At 41.1% G+C, this 21122-nt stretch overlaps 1 protein-coding gene and 1 long non-coding RNA gene across 5 annotated transcripts; one reads left to right on the forward strand and one right to left on the reverse strand.

The window, feature by feature from the left end:
* Window positions 1-2693: 2693 nt before the first annotated feature.
* LOC109758879 (uncharacterized) lies at window positions 2694-13090 on the forward strand. 3 transcript variants are annotated; one of them, XR_005757729.3, is made up of 5 exons: window positions 2694-2979; window positions 10636-10963; window positions 11664-12255; window positions 12352-12444; window positions 12523-13090. It is a non-coding gene; the product is annotated as an uncharacterized lncRNA (long non-coding RNA). The 3 variants fall into 3 exon arrangements; XR_002231923.4 differs by having other exon boundaries at window positions 2696-2979; window positions 11678-12255; XR_002231921.4 differs by having other exon boundaries at window positions 2696-2979; window positions 11678-12255; window positions 12532-13090.
* On the reverse strand, window positions 3577-10638 carry LOC109758858 (protein FLOWERING LOCUS T). Of its 2 annotated transcripts, none has more exons than XM_020317734.4 (5): window positions 9391-10638; window positions 8497-8558; window positions 7253-7293; window positions 5111-5327; window positions 3577-4225 (listed from the first exon to the last, which is right to left on the reverse strand). In XM_020317734.4, exons 1-5 carry the CDS (start codon window positions 9586-9588, stop codon window positions 4207-4209), a joined length of 537 nt encoding a protein of 178 aa, XP_020173323.1. In that variant the 5' UTR covers window positions 9589-10638; the 3' UTR covers window positions 3577-4206. The 2 variants fall into 2 exon arrangements, with proteins under 2 accessions (XP_020173323.1, XP_073354071.1); XM_073497970.1 differs by adding an exon at window positions 8262-8350 and having other exon boundaries at window positions 5111-5250; window positions 8497-10638.
* Window positions 13091-21122: the final 8032 nt, after the last annotated feature.

Here is a 21122-nt window from a genome sequence, read left to right on the forward strand (position 1 = left end):
CGAACAAACTTCAGTCACCAAAACACATAACTCATAATACAAATCGTCATCGAACGTTAAGCGTGCGGACCCTACGGGTTCGAGAACTATGTAGACCGAGACACATCTCCGGTCAATAACCAATAGCGGAACCTAGATGCTCATATTGGTTCCTACATATTCTACGAAGATCTTTATCGGTCAAACCGCAATGACAACAAACGTCATTCCCTTTGTCATCAGTATGTTACTTGCCCGAGATTCGATCGTCGGTATCCTTTATACCTAGTTCAATCTCGTTACCGGCAAGTCTCTTTACTCGTTCCGTAATGCATCATCCCGCAACCAACTCATTAGTCACATTGCTTGCAAGGCTTATAGTGATGAGCATTACCGAGAGGCCCAGCGATACCTCTCCGATATTCGGAGTGACAAATCCTAATCTCGATCTATGCCAACCCAACAAACACCTTCGGAGACACCTGTAGAGCATCTTTATAATCACCCAGTTACGTTGTGACGTTTGATAGCACACAAGGTGTTCCTCTGATATTCAGGAGTTGCATAATCTCATAGTCAAAGGAATATGTATAAGTCATGAACAAAGCAATAGCAATAAAACTTAACGATCATTATGCTAAGCTAACGGATGGGTCTTGTTCATCACATCATTCTCCTAATGATGTGATCTCGTTCATCAAATGACAACACATGTCTATGGTTAGGAAACTTAACCATCTTTGATTAACGAGCTAGTCAAGTAGAGGCATACTAGGGACACTTTGTTTTGTCTATGTATTCACACATGTATCAAGTTTCCGGTTAATACAATTTCTAGCATGAATAATAAACATTTATCATGATATAAGGAAATATAAAATAACAACTTTATTATTGCCTCTAGGGCATATTTCCTTCAAGAACCAGGGCGAAGAAGATTTGAGGCGGCTTGTGGATATGATCAAGATAGTGTTGCGAGAGGCGTATACTCATCGTCATGGTTGGAATCCTGGAGCTAGAAAACTGAAGTTATGAAGAGGAGTAGATCCCGTGTTTTGGTGTTGTCATTGTGAGCTACTTTGTGGTTGAGATGGTTGTGCTTTTTTCCTCTGGTTTGCCGTTCTACATGTTGCTTGGGGGGGGGGGGGGGGGTGGTCTTCCCCTCCTTCTCTTGCTTTGTTTGAACTTGTATCAAACTTATATGGTGTTTTTTTAATAGAAATCGACGAGGTGGCTCGTTGCTTAAACTTGGATTAACATGGCCACAGATGCAACCGTGGTCTTCTCACGCTGAATAAGCTTGGATCTGATTTTCCCCTCGTTTTGTTCCTCTGCTTGAGGTGCCTGCTCGTGTGCACAACAGGCCAATAAACATCAAAAACACTTACACCTATACCATGCCAGCTCAAAACCGCCTAAGAGGGTGATTAGTAAGGTATTGCATATTCTCTTGAATGATTTGATGATCTTTTGACCATGCCTCCCACGGGGTCCGGTATTATATATTTGGCGGTGTATATCAGACCAAATTTACGTCAAGAGATTGCCACTCAGGTCGGATATATCCGAGGGTGAAAATTGAACCTTTTTGGATGATGTGTAAAGTATACTTTCTTCTTCTTTTTTTGGATTATTCTTCCTTTTTTTAGAACTACGTATATACTTTTTTTGAGGCACATATATACTTTTCTTCCATACAAAATTGTTTGAAGAGACAAATATTTCTGAGTCCAACTAGTATTGTACGAGTCGTTTTTCCTCTCGGGAGGCGACTAGAAAACCCTAGCCGCCGCCAGCGAGTTTCTTCCACCACGTAACTCTGGCAGCTCCCCTCGGCCGTCGGTGGTGAGGGGGGGTCGCTGGATCCACGTGTGTGGATAGTTTTAGGCTAAAGTAGCTTTGTTTTTAGGCTGTTCATCGTCTTGTCTTCGGCGACGACGATGACAACGCTGAATAAAGATTCTTCAGATCCTTCTCCGATAGGGCGGTCGGTCCTATGGTTGGGGATGGTTTTGGAAACCATTCTCTGTTCAAGCAAGGATGGTGTGACGGCGACGGCATCCTCGTGGTGGACATGTGTCCTTGGGCTCCGACATTGCAACATCGTCTGCTCCAACGTCGGCGCGGAGCTTCGGAGGTAGTCCAGGAGCGGATGCAGACTGTGGTCTGCATCGACGACATCTGAAAGACGGAACGTGTGCTGGGTTCGTGGTTGATGGATGGCATGTGTGGTTTCCTCCATCGGCGTCTTAGTCGTGGTGGGGTGCCAGATCTAGAGTTTGATGGCGTGTCCGGGGTGTTGCCTCGGTCTGTTCGTTCAATGGCAATGGCTTCACTTCTGGTAAGCCATCTTAAAGGTCCATAAAGCTGCATATCAGCAATGGAGTCGCGTCGAGTTCGGGTGAGGAGGTGATCCGTCAATCTTTTTTTGTGGCTGATGTGGTGGTGCCGGATGCAGGTGACGGACGTTGGTGTCAAGGTCAGAGATGTTCTGTTATCTTTTCAGTTTTGTCATGTTGGACCTTACGTGATTTTATACTTTGATCTTTATGATATGAATGAGACACGTATTACCATAAAAAAAGGACAAATATTTCCGGTCGGGCCTCCAGCCCGGCATAGTAGGTATGAGCTCACTCACAGGGCGATTTCGGCCTGCCCTGGCCCGGCCTTGTTGAGTTTTGGAGGCTAGGCCCGACCCATACCTCCCATCACTCCTGCCCCTTAGCTCAAAAAAAGGCACTCCTGCCCCAGCCCCAGACCTCGCCGCCGGCGTCCATGTCGTCGTTTCTCCACCGTCTCCCCCTCGTCCACACCCAAAACCCTACGCGGCGGAGGCGGCGCCGGAGCGCGAGACGGAGCGAGTCGAGTGGCCTCTCTGCTCACTCGCTCGGCTCCTGCTGTCTTGCCTTTCCCCTCCCCTCCCCCGCGAGCCGAGGACAGGCTGAAAATTGGAAATGCGCTCGTCTCGGTCGGTCGGACCGTCGGACCGCGTGACCGGTAATGCCTCCGTCCCGATTCCCTCTTCGATGTCCCCCCCCCCCCCCCCCCCCCCCCCCCCTGAGATTACCTGGTTATTTAGGCGTGATTGGTGTATTTGTATTGGTAATTCTGAATTATTGCTGCGGTGTCAGAAGATGGGCGCGTGCTTGAGTTCAGGCTTGCGCACCTTCAACTATTTAATTCGTCTGCTCGCGTATAAACCTCATGGACGCAGTTGTGGCGTTGTTTGTAATGCCACAGATCGTCGCTCAGTGCGGCAGTTGCTGAAATGAGACACCAACTCTGCCTGGGGGCTGGAGTAATCTGACTTAGTTGGTCGCGAATGGTACTGTTCGATTCAAGTATGCATGTTTTGGACCACACAATGTCATCTGGTTATATGGATAATTCACGCCCCCGTCGGAGGAAGACGCTTATTACTAGATCAGGTACGACACTCCGGTGTAAGTTGTTCAGATTTGTTCTTTGCGGTCTTAGTGAGCTCAAGCAGTTTAGTTTGACCTCTTCATGGATGACCTCAAGGATCTGTTTAGTTTGTGTCTCAGACATGAGTGTTGCCGTGCTCTGGTTTACATCCACACTCACTAACAGAAAGGAAAAGCAATACCACTTGCATTAACAACCGAGTGATCTGATCACCAGTGGTGGAGCCTCGTCCAGTTTACACAGAGGAGGACCAGTCTTAATGGGATTGCAAAGTATGTACAAAAGAGAGATACTGGTAGTAATCTCACTCTAATTTACTTTGACCCTGCACTAAGCTCCACGACAGCTGATCACACTTACACTCACAATTGCTAATGTGAACATCATAAACTAAGTTAAAAAAAACATCATAAAACATAATATTAATTTTTATATTTAGAGATGTGATATATGAGAACTCGGATGATACTTTGTTTCATATGATATGAATCAATTGCTGGACTACTGGATTGTTAACTGGTGCTATATGGGCTGTCAAACTCAAAAGCTTTGGTGGACTATATAAAAAGGGTGTACCCAGTGCTGAAAGCTCCCACACAAGGTGGGGTCTGGGGAAGGGAATTTCTAGACAGCCTTACCCTTGCATAATAATTCTGCAAGGAGGCTGGTTTGAACCCAGGACCTCCAGGCCACAAGTGGAGAGACTCTACCACTGTGCCAGGCCCGCCCTTCTTTGGTGGACTATATAGTTTCTGAAAATGGTGCTGCCTTGTTCTAGAGCCCTCCTGCATCCATCCCTCAGCCTGGTCCTTGGAACCTATTAATCCAGAAAAGGAATCTGTTTAGAACTGGTAATGAAATGCTATTGTCCTAGAAATAACATGCCTAGTTTTTTTCCCCATATTAAATAGGGATGGTGTTTTGAAGATAAAGGGATGGTGTTCTTTTGTTGCCACTGTTTTTGAATTTCTACGTGGCTCATTCTTGTGTATATATCAAGAGAGGAGAACACCCTAACCTTCTTTATATTGTTCTACCATATCACTTCTTTCTTGAAACCGAAGTATTGTAAGGTAGTTAGTAAGAAGGGATGAAAATATTAATATTATTTCGTACATAAAGAGGTCATACCCTGATTAAATCTATGGAAATCACTATATTATGAAAAAAATGCATATTTGCCTGATCCAAAATTTCCCCTTTCTGAATATATGTGTTGATGTTGGCACTTCAGCAATCTCCAGAAACTGTTCCCCAGATCACCTTAGTAACCCCATGGTTGCTTTAGATTATATGTTAATGAGCTAACTATGTTTCCTAGTCTAGTACTTCTCAACTGGTACATTGTCAAGAATTCTATTTTTCATGGATCCAGAGACCCCCACCCCTCCCTGGTTCCGATGTGACATTGTGCCTATCTTCAGGTTCGGATCTATGTTGGAGCCAGGGCTACTCCAGTTTTTTCCTTCAATAATTATATATGTAGGAATTGCCTATATATATTTATGCACATATATTTCTGTGATTCTTAAACTCTATCAAATTAACCTACTTTCACCTAGTTTTTGCCTTCTTTTGCTTTTATTCTCAATTAAATTTTAGCTTCATGTTCTTTTTGGCCCCTGATTTTTCACTGAAACTCCGTCACTGCCTATATCATATCTATCCTTTAAGTAAAACATGAACTTTCGTCGGTGCGTACCTTCTGCCACCAACACCACTCTCCTTTTGGCAGTTGAAGAATAATGCAGCAACCGGTGGTCCAAGATTGTAAAATGCTGAGAAGTCTCTGATGTTAAAATTTTGCCGCCATCCTGGTGCATAAACTGTCTGCCGTGCTCCCTGTTTGAATAGCACAAAAACAAGCCGATGAATACCGGCTGGTGGCCGTGGAGCTTCATAGGGAACTATTTCATTGCCTGAAACATTTGTATTCTATATTAGACTTGCTTTGCACAATTCAATTTTTTTAAGGTGAAGAATAAATTTGACCATTTCACAATATGGACTGCCACTGTTCTAACTATTTTGGGCGACAAGCTCCTCATCAGTTTGACATAGATATTCCCTGTAGTTCAGTGCCATTACTGCTGAGCCTGCTCCTTTTATACTCGCTGTAAATTCAGTAAATATAGATAATGTCCTGTGATGCCTTATTTGTTGACCTTCTTCTCAAACTATATACCTTAAGCTATATGTGCGGTTGGTCTCTACAGCCCAATATCATGTGCTGCATATCCACCATTGCATCCAGACATAAACATAGAAATATTGAAGTTGAAGATAGACTATCTACAGGCGGAACGTTTCCATTAGCGAGCATATAGAAAAAGGAGATAGGTCATTTGGTTGCCTATCATTAAATGCAATAATAAAATAGTAAACTCATGAGCTGTGGCATGTTATGGAATTTCTGTTTAGTCTGCTAAAAGCATTCCAAATTCTGTTTAAAATGTGAAATCTGCTTGCAATCTTGATTGAATGGCAGAGAAGCATGTCTATCTGCTAGCCCAAGCCTAACAGATTGGCTAAGCCAGGTAAATGGAATGGGCTGGTATATGGCTCGAAAGAAGTCTGCCATACATTTTCTTACTGCTAATGTAGTAATTTGGCCAAGTCACATTGCTAGTATCTTTTCTGTGGGAACATGACACTAGTGCTTTGTGATAACCATAACTATGGTTTGTCTGCTTGTGCTAATACGTATGTGTGAACTCTAGTAGGCAGCATCTTAAGGGAGGCTATAAAGCACCGTGATAATTTTTCAGATTAGTGTTCTAAGTGGCATTCTAGTATTTTGTCTTCACTTGGAAATGGAAGTTCCCATGTTTGAAGAATCTGAAGTATGTCTAAATTTGGAATATAGGTGCATCTTGTATTTATGCTGGCCACAGGTCAAACATTGTATACTGTCAAGCAGTGAAGCAGGTAACAGTTTCCATCAACTTGATGTCCAATTGAGATCTCACCACATTGACAAATGTCATCAAGTGGGGCCCACAGAAAGTTACATGGTGTCAGATACTCAACTGGGGCACTGTTGGCAGATAAATACTGTCCAACTGCTTAACCTGCATCAAAGACAGGTGCAGTCACATATTAGAGCGGGGCACCCCCCCCCCCCCCCCCCTCTCTCTGGTGCTTTGCATTTGACTCACATGTATGAGGTATCTGTATTTGAGATGGTTATGTATAGTTTAGCCTTCAGTAGGGTAATCATAAAACTTTACTTGGAAACTAGATAGAGTTTATTCGTCTCAAACTCTCAGTTGCTGCAGTGTCACCTTAAATCCAAAAAGATTAAGTATAAGGGTATAGAACAAAAATGCCTAATTAAAGACAAAGAATCTCAGCATATGGTATATTAGCCTATTAAATAAACCTAATATGCATGTGTCAGTGACTGAAAGTGTACTCCTGTTTGCGATTAGTTTGACGATGGCTTGAATTAACCATTGACTTGATTCGTACTTTTTTTTGAGTAGTTGCAATAATTCTCTAAAACCCTTGTGCACATCTTCGCTTGCAAATTTTATTTTGTTGGAATTTATGTTGTCATTTGTCATATACTACCTCCGCTAGCCTACCAAAACATCATATATTTTAGAACGGAGGTAGTAGTTCATTAAGTAGCGGGCTTATGTGATTGTTCGAGCCAAAGGATTTCAAAGTACAGAACAATGAATATAATTTTTTGTGTGTGCATGGAGCAATTGAGGAAAGATATTGATACCCAAATAATCTGAGTAGTTTGCCGATTGTGTTATATGATAAATTGTTCAACCGTCTGCATATGTCATGTATGATTGTTCGACTATTGGAGATTATGTAAGGCGTTACCCACCAAAACGTGCATCTGTTGCCTCTGGGATGTCTGTCACCAACCTGTACAAAATAACCAACAAGACAACACCTTTAGATCATTGATCAGCAACAGGACTGTTCATACATGATGTAATATAAGCTACATAAACCTATGCCTAAATCATGTCAAATTAAGGAAAAAACAATGTACGATTAAATTGAAAGTTTTTTAAGGAGTTTTAAGTTGAAGAAACATGAATCCGATTAATTTATTAGTTATATGGTTTTTTTTAGATTGGTGATACTTTCTTAATAGCAAGTAGCTAACAAAATATTGACCAATCAGCCAAACAAAAAACTTGGTGTCACAAATAGGCAGCATGTTGAGTCAGAGGAACGTATGGAAATGTCAGTGTTTGGTACAAAATCAGTTACCCGTAAGTTTATCCAGCAGGAAATGTGAGCAATACGTGTTAACTTTAAGCATTAGCTGCTTAGCTCTAGCACCATTTTTCCTCTAACAGTACTATTGAGATTGCATCAATGCATATCTTGATGCTTTTCATGTTGATGTCATATTTAATGCCTTCTTCAATTAATGTGTTTGTCCCAGCTCACCATATCCTATATACCTAAGAGATTCATCTCCACTATCTTATTTATCTTGACATGCAGCCTATTCACATCATCAAGTAGGTTCACCATGTAAAAAGCTTTCCCACTAAATCTTCATGCGCATGCTCTCAGTAATTCTCCCGGAACCTTATTAAGGGCCATCTTTTCACTACTTTGTGTTTTGAAGTAATTAATAATCAAATTTTCAGAGTACCTAGTCCATGAGAAGGTGGTAAAACATCTTCTTGGAGACTGTAGAAACTATTAAGATTTATGCTGCAATATTTGGTTATTTAATTTCCGTGCTACCAAACAGTATCTACAGGAAAACTAATGAATGTTGATAAAAATGGCAATCTAAACAAAGAGACTTAGGTTAAGGGAGTTATGGTGCTAGAAAAGAATTAGGTTACCGCAATACTGTACTTTCTTACCCAATAGCATACAGAACAAGAGTTCCTCAGCTGTTGATGGATGGAAAAGAAACACCCCCCTCCTTTTTCGAGAGGGCTGCATTCCAATCCTGCAGGTTATCTATGTAAGGGGTTCTTGAACTATAAACATAAAAACAATGTTGCAAGAAGCAGTCATAGGTTTCTTAAGAAATTTGGCATCATTAGGTTAAGGAAGAAACTATGCAGTACTGTGTAATAAATATAACATGCTCACCAATGCAAATATTCCCTGTATTCCGGTTTGCTTGGACTTGGCGCGTCAGGATCCACCATAACCTTATAAGATGGGACATTTCTATCTTAGCATTGAGATAAAGACAAAAGAGGCAGTTGCATACCTTATAGAGGAGCCAGAGCACAACTCTACAGAGCAAAAAGAAGAATGCAATAGTGGGAAGCAGTGTGGTCAGGTATCTTCTTTTATATACTTTTATATAGCTAGCGGGTTCAGGCGGGATAGGGGATATTCTGATTAATTTTCTGGGTAGTTTTGTCTATTCGGTTATGTAGAGGATGTTCATAGCAACATGCATGTATGCCAACTTTAACATGAGAGAGCTTCAAACTCGAACTTTAAGCAAAGCAGACATATTTGGGCTTATCCTGCCCAATATTCTTGTATAGCACTGTACAAACAAGATACTAACATAGGGTGCAGACATATATTCTAAAGTAGCATGTACTATACTTGATCATTCCCAATGGTTATTTGTGATGTTCTTGTTCTCACTATAATATTCTTTGTGGCCTATATCTCTCGTATTTCTGTTATAAAAAATCACCCATGGAACATATATCTGTGGAAGTTAGGTATCCTTCTTTAGTGAAACATCATTCAGACTTGTGCATAAGGGTTTCTAAACGTAGGTTGCTTTGAGTAAGGATCTTGTATAGATCAGGGTATGCGTCACTCACTATGATTACCTTATCTGATTATTCTAGACACCACCCCTCACACGAGAGTCATCTTCTTTTTAACGTTTTGTTTGGATCAAAGGTCATTTTTCATATTATCTAACACAATAAACCTGCAAACTACATATATCATTTTCCTACAAGGTACTGTGTTACTTACAAGTATGTAGAGCTACATATATTGTGTACTTACAAGTGTGTAGAGCTTCGTCCGGTCACGACCTTCAATCTCCACCTGTGGTGCATTGAGCACGGCAGATGATCGTACCCCAGTGCCATTTGTAATCTCCTTCTCACCATAATTAATCCTCATGGCAGCTGACTTTACGAAAGGATCCAACACATCACCAATTACCTGGCTCAGTGCCAAAGGGTCCCTGCCCCGCGACATAACTTGGTTTTATTATTGTAGGAAGGCTACACAAGAGGATTTTACTGACACTTCGATCGACTAGGCTGTGAGAAATGCTCAATATGGTGGAAGGGCTGGCTGAAAATTTTCTGTGTGGAAGAACAGAGTAGTTCATCGTAAATTTATAGGAGTGAGGCATCCAACTTTATGTTCACAACATTCCATTGTGCACTATGAGCAAATGGAATCTAACTTTTCATAAAATATTATTATTTTCCTTATAGTTCTTCTTTGTTGCATGGAAATGTTGAGCACCTATCAATCTCCAGATGGCCTAGTTGTAGCTGTGGCTGGCCATGATCTTAGTGAATGGCCTGTATGGTAAGTTGTTCCTGCATATATTCCCCAAAGATCTGGAGGCATGTTTAAAGCTCCAAGAATTAGCCTCCCCTGCATGACGCCTTGCCTGGGCTAGGACAAAGGTTTGCAATGAGTCATTTCATGTTCAACGATACTTCTTTGAGTGGTGAGCACTCAGCTTTAGAGAGAATATTTCGATCAACATCAGAATGCAAGAGTATGAAACCCGGGGAGGTAGAAACAGGTCATAAGCAATTTTCATTGTTCTTGACAGCAATGGTAGTATCTAGTACTTCACCCTTCACCCTCGAGTGGAAAAGTATTCGCAGGTCCTATCTTACAGAGTTGTCACCTACTGAGGCTTCACATGGACCATAAAAACAGTCAGAGAGGCTTCACAAAGATAATGCTGAAGACCTTAAATCGTGGTAACGAATTAACAGGATGCGGCTGTTCTTGTTTACTTGAGAATAGCAGGGTGTCTTATTGTGATTACTTTCAGCGAACTCAGACTTCCTTTTAGGACTATGACATCGTATAACCAGATTAGGCAAGCTTAGTCTTTCTATACCTGGATATCATGAGGTAGCCTGCTTGACTATGTGAGGATGCCTAATTCTTCTAATGTGCAAAATGAAATATATATTCATTTTTTATTTCGATATCATCTACGCATGTATTCATGTTTGATTACCTCTTTCCTTGTGCACATTGCACAAAATACAGCTGCACATGACCAGCTGGAAGAAACAGGTACTGGATGAGCATCTCCTGGTTCAAGTTGCAGAATCAATGTCTTTGATATTGTCAGAATCAAGCCATATTCCAGATTCTCCATATCATTTGAAATCTGGCTGCGAGCAGAAATTTCACCCTTGATGATACAAATGGGCATTTGGAGATAGGTGTTATCACCTGGAGCTTGCATTCAAACTGTACCTGCAAGAATACTACATCCAGCTGCCTCGTCTCTCCACATAAACATCCATATCAGGCAATCAGCAGCGTGACGAAGAATCCATGCAGATTTTGTATTTTCAGCTGGGAATAAAAGGTGAGGACAACTGGCTGCTACATTTTGTACCCTTTAATTCCGCATAAACTTTGGAATAAGTGCTCCGTACTGTGCCAAAGCTTTTCTTTCACCTTTTCTAGTTAGCATATGTGTCAGCATACGTGCAAGACAACATTAGGCCTATTACTCCCTCCGTTCGGAATTACTTGTCGTAGAAATGGATGTATCTAGACATTTTTTAGTTCTAGATACATCCATTTCTGCGACAAGTAATTCGGAACGGAGGGAGTAGTATACAAAGAGCTTTGCAGAAGACAAGTTATATCTCCAAAATTTCTACCCAATCCCTTCATACAAAGAAGGGCCTTAAAGAAAGCATGACATATAAGGGTACCATCAGTTTTGCAGAAAACGTAACTGTATGTAGTACCAAGAGCTTGAGGAAAAAACATTTAGGGAAACCGGCTAAGAACAGGACCCTTAACCTAGTATCTCTGTTATTTAAGTGGTATAAGTTAGAGTTTCTGAAGAAATTTGTCGACCAAAGAGGGGGGCCACGGATACCTTTGGCATCAATGGTGCTCTGCCCGTGGTACGAACCCGTTGTTGACATTTGGATAACTAGTTTGCACGTGTACTGATACAAAATTTCTTGGAGACGTGCTAATGTACGGTGGGATCACAACCAACTTTTTTTAACGGAATATGCTCTAAATATCACAATCTTGTTGGAATAAAGGTACTGTGTTGCAGATCAGATGGGCATCTCCACCAGGACCTTGCTAGCAGAAAGGCAGAAGATCAACTTTAAATTGCTGAAAGTTCTCGCATGACAATCACAAGGGAAAGGCACCAAGGAATTTCCCCGCACCGCAAACTACCTACACCTGACTTTCGTGGATGAACTCTCTCCATGCATGCCAACCCTCGCTGCGGCGCTACCTATGCTTCGTCTATACTGTTTGAGGGCAGGCTGGAAACAGCGCTAAAGGTCATCTAATCCAGGTCAGAGCTGAATCTATTCTAGTGGAGTGCAGTCTTATCATTTGGCAATCCTGCATCTACAAATTGCTGATACAGCTTGCAGCATATATACTGTTTGTCATGACGGGCTACAGTACCGGCATGGCAGGCTGCAGTAGCAAAATGGGCCAAGAACAGGAAAACAGAGCAAGTCAGTCCCATAGTTGGCAACGGGGTGGCAGCTTGCTGATTGGTGGGTCCAGAGTCCAGAGACTGGGTCGGTGTGGATTGCACTCTGTTATGTAGAACGACAATGACAAGTGGGCCTAATAGTGGAGGAATGAGAGTGATGTACTTTATGTTCTCGGGTAACAAAAAGTGACCGTTATTCTCTCCAATTGCTTATCTCTTTTGCGTTCTCCCTTCCCCCTTTTTTCTGTGCTGTGACGGCGATCATATCTTAGGTGACGGGGACATAACATTGTTGCAGCAGCTTGTGCTGACTCCTGTGGGGCTATGTAATCTGTGCAAGATTTTCACTTTCTAAGAGCTTACAGGTTTGACATCTGGCATTTTTTTCCCTACACCTCTAGTTTTTTTCCATATCTCTAGCATTGATTTACTGGTTTCTCTAGCAATCTCAGGTCAATTAATCCAGTGTGAAGAACAGAACAGTGTGATAACACGCAGCAGCAAGAATGGGTTGGTCGGAGCAATTCAGGAATCTGGTTATCAATACTGCTGTATATTTACTTATCTTTCACCAGAGTAAAGAGGCAAAGCCTAGCCGTTGTCCATTGATCGTATATTTTGGATGGATCTAGCTGTTCAGAGTGAAGGGATTACTATACACATTCAACTGGAGCTGTCATAGATGGATGGGGTTCAAACATGGACTCAGATCTTCTCGACGGGTTTGAATGAGGAACGCGATGAGAACAAGAGCTAATTTGGACAAGATGCCAACATTTTCTATTAGCATACACACCGCTAGCGTCCATCTTAATCCTATTTCAGGGCCCTAGTCTCTGAAACTTCTTTGTACCATATTTCAGGGCCCTGGTTTCTGAAATGCCTTATATTTTGTGAAACAGTGTTGCTAAATCTCAGTCGACCAGACTTGGCTATGTCTCAGTCAATGCTATATTTGTGAGATTTTGCATGGAGATTTGCGCAAAAAATTAATTTAGTTTTTTTTTCTTATATGTTATGTACTTGAGTGAGAATTGCTTAAGTCTCAGTCGACTAAGACCTAGCGACATCCTTTGTAAAATTCAGTCATTTTTGTTTTCATTTTGTATTTGTTATGTAAGTCTTGTATTTTTGTTTATTTTAGCTTTGGTTTTGTTGCAACTGCATCCTTCTATCCTTGAGAATTTGCCCGTCATCGATGCTCTGCATCCTTCTATCCTTGAGAATTTGCCCGTCATCGTTGCTCTAGATAGTCCAATATATTACTCCATCTGTTCCTAAAACTTGAACTGCAAAAAGTCTTATATTTAGATAGAGGTTATTACTTGTTAATATAAGCACGAATGCATTGGCTTTATATGCGAGTTGATTTCCCTTTCTATGATTATTCTTACAAACTTTCCAAATAGCCCTGAGATTTTCAAGTATTTTTTTCGCATGTGTGCATCAGTTTTTATCTTTGGTAAAATTTGCATTAATGTTCCATCTGCCTTCTTGGGCAGCGACTTTCAAGGTAGTACTTACATACTCCCTCGTCCACATGTTCTGAATATTTCAATATGAACTATATACAGACTGAAATGAGTGAACAAATACACTAAATCATGTCTATATACATCCGGTTCACAAAAGAGTTAGAACATCTTATATTTGTGAAGGTAGTGAATACAGCCAGTATACGTTGTATATAACATATACCGTATCACCACATACAACTAGGGGGACATACATTACACCTATTATGTATTTACATGTGCAACCGGTAGAAGAACCGGAATAGGGGGACATACATGGACATGGAGTATGTGAGCTCGAGCTCACATGCACCCTTGCTACAGTAAAATTGAAAAAATATTTTTAAAATTAAAAAATCTGATTTTTTTTTTGCAACAAACATTATGTGTGTTACACATGCGTGCCAATTTTCGTATGAAATGACATTTGTGGAGGCCTCAGCAAAAAAGACAAAATCATGCTCGAAAAAAAACTGTTTTTGGAAGCATTTTAGAGCATCGATTTTGTTTTTTTTCACCGAGACCTGCATGAATGTCATTTTGTCATGAAATTTGGCACGCATGTGAAAAAGACATCAATGTTTGTTGTCAAAAAATTTCAGATTTTTTTGAACTTTTTGAATATTTTTAAAATTTTACTGTAGCAACGGGTGCGTGTGAGCTCGAGCTCACAAGAGCACTTTCGGACATACATTACACTTATTATGTACTTACATGTGAAACTTGGAAGAAGGGGCCAGTGGAATGCGCAACCTGGCAAGGTGCAAATAGAGCATGGAGAATAGCGTGAAATACGAAACATAAAGAGGACATATATGAAAACTATGTGGTGAAAATAAGAGAGTAAGTGCTAGAAGCTCCCACATCAGGTGGGGTATGAGGAAGGATTATATGAGGCACGTCTTATCACTGCACAGTCCAACGCAGAGATGCTGTGTCAAATACAAGGCACAAGTGGGGAGTACTTCACCACTGTGTCAGGCTGTCCTTCTGGTGATTATAAGGTGTAAGGTCCAACTTACTATGGAACAACTTTTGGATAGCATACCAGAATAAAATATAACTTATTATTTTATACTAGATGTAACCGTTCGGATCTCCCTCACCTTCGTGCTTCACCAACTTCGAGTGTGGAGCTAGGCCAAATGCCCCAACTCCATGAAGCCAGTCCCGCGAAGCAAAGGCTTCACACTACCAAACGATCGTCCGTGTGAGAAGCTGGCATCAACGTGAGTAAGCTGGATTAGAGGATTTGAAGAAGCCACATGAGTTTCGAACAGGGCCTAAGTGTGTCTTCTCCAACAATGGCCTCACTAGAACGAGCTCCATGTAGACCTGCATTCCCCCACCCTCCATATTCATACCAACACCGAAAGTCTTCCCCTCAGTTGTCTCGGCTCTCTGTTGCACCGCCACACTACTTCACCTCTACACGACTACACCTCCTCCCGTGCACCTTCTTACGTACTATGCTACCTTTGACTACTATTTGCCCGACCCCAGAAACAAAGGCTCCACCATCTCCTTGCTAACGCCATTTTCACATTGTCATGCTACACTTTTCTCTATGAGTGAAATGCGTCATTAGTCCATTAACTCAAATTTGATTGCACATTTTAGGCCAACAACTCGAGAATTGATCGACTTAGGTCATAAACTCATTAATTTGATCAAATAAGGCCAAAACCAATGTGGGAAAGGAAAAAACTGGCCACATGTCAGCCTCCTGTGTACCGCTCGTGAACTAACCATTCTTTATATGGATCTATTTGCAAAGTTGCTAATTTTTTCTCATAAACCATGCTAACGACATATATGTTGAAAAAGTATATAAAAACTAGCTCTGCTGAAAATCGAACCCAAGCCCTTTGGCAATGCCAACCAACTCGCTGGCCAATTTAACATCAACCAATTTGTGTACTAATATGCTACCTAGTTTATATTAGAATACCTTTGACATTAACGGAATACAAATCCTTTCCTAAGGGCATGGCCAACGGGCCATGTTGTATAGCTGCCCCATGTCTCACATTGGATTCAACAGTCCAGCTCATATGATCTTGCTGCCTACTGATCAAAAAGTGGACTCTTGTAGAGGAACTCACCTCCTCGTGAAAGCAAGAGAGAGAAGACAAAGCGAGAGAAATGACCCTAGTTGCGGTGCTCATGCTCTCCTTGCTCGAGAAAATGAAGAGCGCTTGTTCTCCTTCGTCTGTGGCACTAGGTCCCAAAGATGGTGGCATGTGTTGAGTGGCTAGAGTCACGAACGATGCTCTGAGTTTTCTTTGCTGATGCGGATGTACTGGGGCAGCACCAAGTGATTCCCCCATAGTTCATGTCCCAAATCCACATGATCACGTGGATCCTTTCTTAAAGTTTCTTTCCTAAACCCACACCATATTCTCCACTTTCCTTCTGTTGGCGATCAGGCTGCTCATCAAGTTAATGTGTGCTTAGGAAAGGATCGCGTGAATGTAGGAAAAGATTTGCATTCAATTAATGTCACTGTATGATTGTAATATATAGTGGCCTCATTTTAGTACAAAACATTGATGTTGCACTGATTAGTGATACGCTTGTTGATGCCAATAAAGGGCATGGGTTTGAGTCCATGCAAGGTATATTTTTTATTACCCTTTTCCTTCATACACTGTTTGCACGATTTGTGAGAGAAAAAACCGGCCGTTTTGCAAATAGATACATGTAAAAAATGGTAAGTTCACGAGCGGTATAAGGGCAGCAGACATGGCAGCCACATGGTCGGTTTTTTCCCTCCCGATCGGTTTTGGCCTCATTTGATCAAATTAACGAGTTTATGGCCTGAATCGATTAATTCCTGAGTTATTGGCCTAAAATGTGCAACCAATTTGAGTTAATGAACTAGTGGTGCATTTCACTCTTTCTCCATGTACCAAGTGTGGTGGACCGGCTGGATCATGTTCCAAGTGAACACTAACATGAGCCTAGCCGTCATGGGAGGTGGGGGAAGAAGATAAGGAACAAGAATACGAAACAGAGGTGTGGGCAAGCAAACCATGCCTAGGTAGGTGCACATATAGACTGTTGCACAATAAAGAGCACATTATCATTTTCCTTAAATACAATATTAACTAGGCCAATAATTTGGTGGATATTTTAATGTTGTTGTAAAATGAAACAACACAGATTGGCATATCGCTACTTTTTCTTCTTGACCAGATATCTTATAATTGGGCACAACTTGATCTGAGTGAGGCACTTGTACAATCTAAAACATTCTACTGAGTTACACCAACCTAGATTAATGGAATCTAGAATTTCCAGCCATGATATTTATTAGTGTGCCAAGATAGGCAAGTTCATTGCAAATGCATAAGAGAGTATCATGTCATCATTTTCTACCATCCACTTTCAAATTTAATGGATAATATTGCACCAATGCAAATACCAATATGGTTGTAACTCCTATAATAAGTTGTATGCTATCTAGTTACTTAACGCCAACCACAAATGATGACTAACACATCTATACAACACAATATATGTCTAATCTAAGGATGATTAATTCACTAAATAGAGTTATTATTTTCCTTGTTACCATTCATACGTGAGGGCAAAAATATATGGGTAGGATATATACTCGGTAATATCTATATTTTGTAGTTATGTGATACATTAACATAAATAATTAACATTTTTTTCCTTTGTTATTCAAATAAAATATGTCAAGTGGTCGAAAATGCAAGATGTTTTGAATTACTTGGGCACTTTATTTGTCAGATTGAAATATCATGACACAATTTGTATTATGCAAATCTAGCCTTTGATTGAGGGTAGCTCAATCTTCATGGATCTTTGTATGATCTTATATGTAGGGAAATTACCATCTAACATTGGAGGCCCATTTCCCCATGAGAGCCCATTTGGTCGTTTTTTGCCACGTAAATTGTCAGGACTATGACACTCCAAGTTTACCAGTCAAGATCGCAAGTAATCTGGATATAGACTACTTTTCATAAGCCTCTTCCTTTTTGTGTTCCAGAAGTTCTTAATTTCATTATCTGTGTGTCCTGGCATTGAAATACAATGATTGGTATTTAGTTGTACGAAGGCTAATTTGCATGATACAAAAATCCGTTGTACAAGCTGGACGCTAATTCTGTACATACACAAATGAAAGGTAAATGGATATCATGCTTTCAGTACACATAATATGGAGAAAAAACAAACCAATAAGTCATGGTGTGTAATAGCATCTATAGGCGCAAATACCCAATTTGGCCCCTATATATCCATGAAACACAGATAGGAGGGGTCGAGCCATTGATGGATCACAAATGTTGCACAAGACCATTGATGGATCTCGAAGTTGTCGATGAATATCTAGGAAATCTACAATGTTTTGTGCCTCTTGTTTTGGGAGACGGACATTTTCTGCTAGCTTGTCAAAATCATGAACATTGTGAACAACCTCACCCTCATCCTCCACAATACTGTTATGCAAGATCACACAACATGTCATCACCTCGCACAATGTCCCAGGGTCCCACAATTTTGCAGGTCCACAAAAAATAGCCCATCGATCTTGGAGCACTCGAAATGGCCCCTCCACATCCTTCCTAGCACCATCTTGCATTTGGGTAAGGAGAGTTATTTTGTTATCTTGGTCTTGGAGATAGCATTCACAATTGTCGTGCACTGTGGATAGATACCATTGACAAAGGTGGTACCACATGGTGTAGTTGTGACCGTTGACGGTTAGTTGCACTCCGGAGCCTCCCCATCACAAAGTATTTTAAACAATGGGGATCCCTAGCTAAAGCACGCGTGAGATTCTGGCATGCCAAATAAAGAGTGTTAAGTCCACAAGCTTTTGATTCCAGTGCTTCAAGTGTGATGGTGGGCTCTTTGGTGTGACCTTGGTATTGAGCTGCCAAATCTACCGGATAGTTCTTCCATCGCAAATGCATGTAAACGACTGAACTAATTAAGCATACTGGGAAAGCCTCTTGTTGCTCCAATTGCCAGAAGATTTGCTGTGCCATCAGTATTTGGTTATCTCACGTACTCTAGTTCAAACACATTCACTAAGGCAGACGAGAATCTCACCATTGCATCAATGCATGTGCCCTCTTCCATCTGAACATACTCATCGATGGCATCTGCAGCTGTGCCATATTCAAGCATCCTGATAGAAGCAGTGCATTCCTGGAGAGGAGAGAACGATAGTGCTACAGTACAATCCTTCCTCAATGTGAGCTAAGGATTATATTCCTTTGCACCCTCCATTATGTGGAAGAACAAATACATGCGCATCCGGTAGTTACGACAAAAGAACCCCTCATGATATATTGGGCTGGCTTTGAAGTAGTTCTTGTAAACATCAATATGACCCTGTATCCTATTCCAAGTAACAGTTATCATGCCCGACATCAAACCCTAAAGTTTAGAACATACTTCTCTTCCCTCTCCACTGCTTCGAGGATGCTCATCATCATCATCATCATATCAAAACGTAGTCGCCATCATCGGACACGATGATGACGAAACAAATAACTCCATTTAAATAAACTCATAATGTAGGGCAACAAACTCATCATCCAACGACTCCATCATGTCTCCTAAAAAATGTGCAACAAAAAAGATCAAAAAACACTCGAGACATTTTGTCAAACTTGTGGTGGGCTTGGTGTATGGCGGATGGACTAGGGTGTATCGGGGCGGTGTATGGGCAGGCGACGGGGTCAGGGGGTGATCCGGGTAGGGGCCAAATGGGGGGCATTGTTGGTGTTCGACGATAGAGCTTGGGGTGGGCGTAGAACGAGGAGAGTGCAACACACACACAGAGACGTAACAGAGGAGGAAGATAGAAAGCCGGAGACGAGGGGGTGGTTTGGGAGGGTTTGATGTGGGGCTGGTTCGTCATATATGACGTGGAGGACATGCACGAACATCCCCATTTTTTGTCCCACATATGGGCTAGGTTTGGGGTTGTCCGCACAAATAGGACTACTTTGGGCAGACCCGTCGGAGATGTATTTATGTCCGAACAATGTTTGGACTTTTCGCTTCAACATACGGGGGAGATTTGAGGGTTTCCCTTGGAGATGCTCCAAGCTATTTTTTATAAATATTATTAGAACAATACATTGTTGTTTTTAAAACTTGTCAACATCCTAATTTTAGACCAAGATATCATATACATCATAGACTCATCCATATGTGTATTTTATCTCTTATTCTATATCATGTTGTTGCCTCTTGCTGTATAGTATGAGCCATAACGTGACATCTCGTGGGCAATGATCAATTAGGAGCACATAGTGAGCATCACATAGTAGGATCCAATAACCTTACCAGGTTTTCTTCAAAGTCCAAAAGCATATTCTTACTCTATGCTTGAAATGGAGGCATGTATTTCGTCTGAAGTCAAATGACACAAAGTTCGGTAAATTTTATAAAAAAATTCAACAACTGCAATACAACAAGTTAGTATCATTAAATACACAGTAAAAATACATTTCCATATTATATCCATCTAGTATTGTAGTTATTGATATTTATAAACTTTGCATCGTTTGACTCTAGACCCCAATAGACAGCAAAATTTCACTAGCTAGGGGGATGGCATTTGCGAACGTTTTTATGGCAAATTCTTCAGAAACAGGTAACAAATAATTTGGTTGTGAAAATTGCCAGGATTGCTTGAAGAAACTGCCATGTTCCCGCAACCTAAATTGCCGTGAAAAATGTTCGTTTTGCCATACACCTCCACTGAACGTTCGGTGGACAACATCACCGAATTTATAATCATTCTCTCAAGCATGAAGGGTGTATGAAGCATGTTCCGAAAGTTGCTAGGAAACGATGATAACCCCAAAGAGCACTGAGTCACTCGCCAAACAGACCTGGCCAGTGAACACGTGAAGAAATGACTATTTATGTTGTTTCTTTATTTAATATAATCACACACAAATTTCCTATTACCCTTCCGACCCATTTTACAAGGTTTTCTTCGACTCTCTTAAACGAGTTAATTGCACATTGGTTGCATAATTGGGGTAGTGCCAGCGAATTGGTATCACTTTCCGTAATTTTTACTTCTCAGTACCAAGACTGGGACGCGCGGCTACAGAACGATCTAAACTCCATATAAACAGGCATTGACGCTGAAACTGATCGATGAGGCCCTCCTATCAGGTGCCACAGTAGCCAATCAGCGCATATGCCCATGTGCTGACTTGGACAGGTCCGGCTCGGTCGCAAAAATAGTTTGATCTTCAGGGCGATGTTTGCCCTCCACACAAATTTAAATCGAAAACGCAATTGTCGCATTTTCAAACCGTTGATACATAAAGCAAAATGAAAATATGCTAAAGGGTGATTGGTTAGGGAATGCTTCCATCTTTTTTTCTCAATTTAACCGTGCAGCAAACACATGTACTCACAAAAATTGCTTCATGATTGACCTATTTGCCCTCCTAGTCTTTAATCACTACTGCTTAGCTTTCGATTTGTTTCTAACCATCAAATTAAATGTGAATAATCTG

Source organism: Aegilops tauschii, chromosome 5 (genome assembly GCF_002575655.3).
Source record: "Aegilops tauschii subsp. strangulata cultivar AL8/78 chromosome 5, Aet v6.0, whole genome shotgun sequence".
NCBI lineage: Eukaryota > Viridiplantae > Streptophyta > Magnoliopsida > Poales > Poaceae > Aegilops > Aegilops tauschii.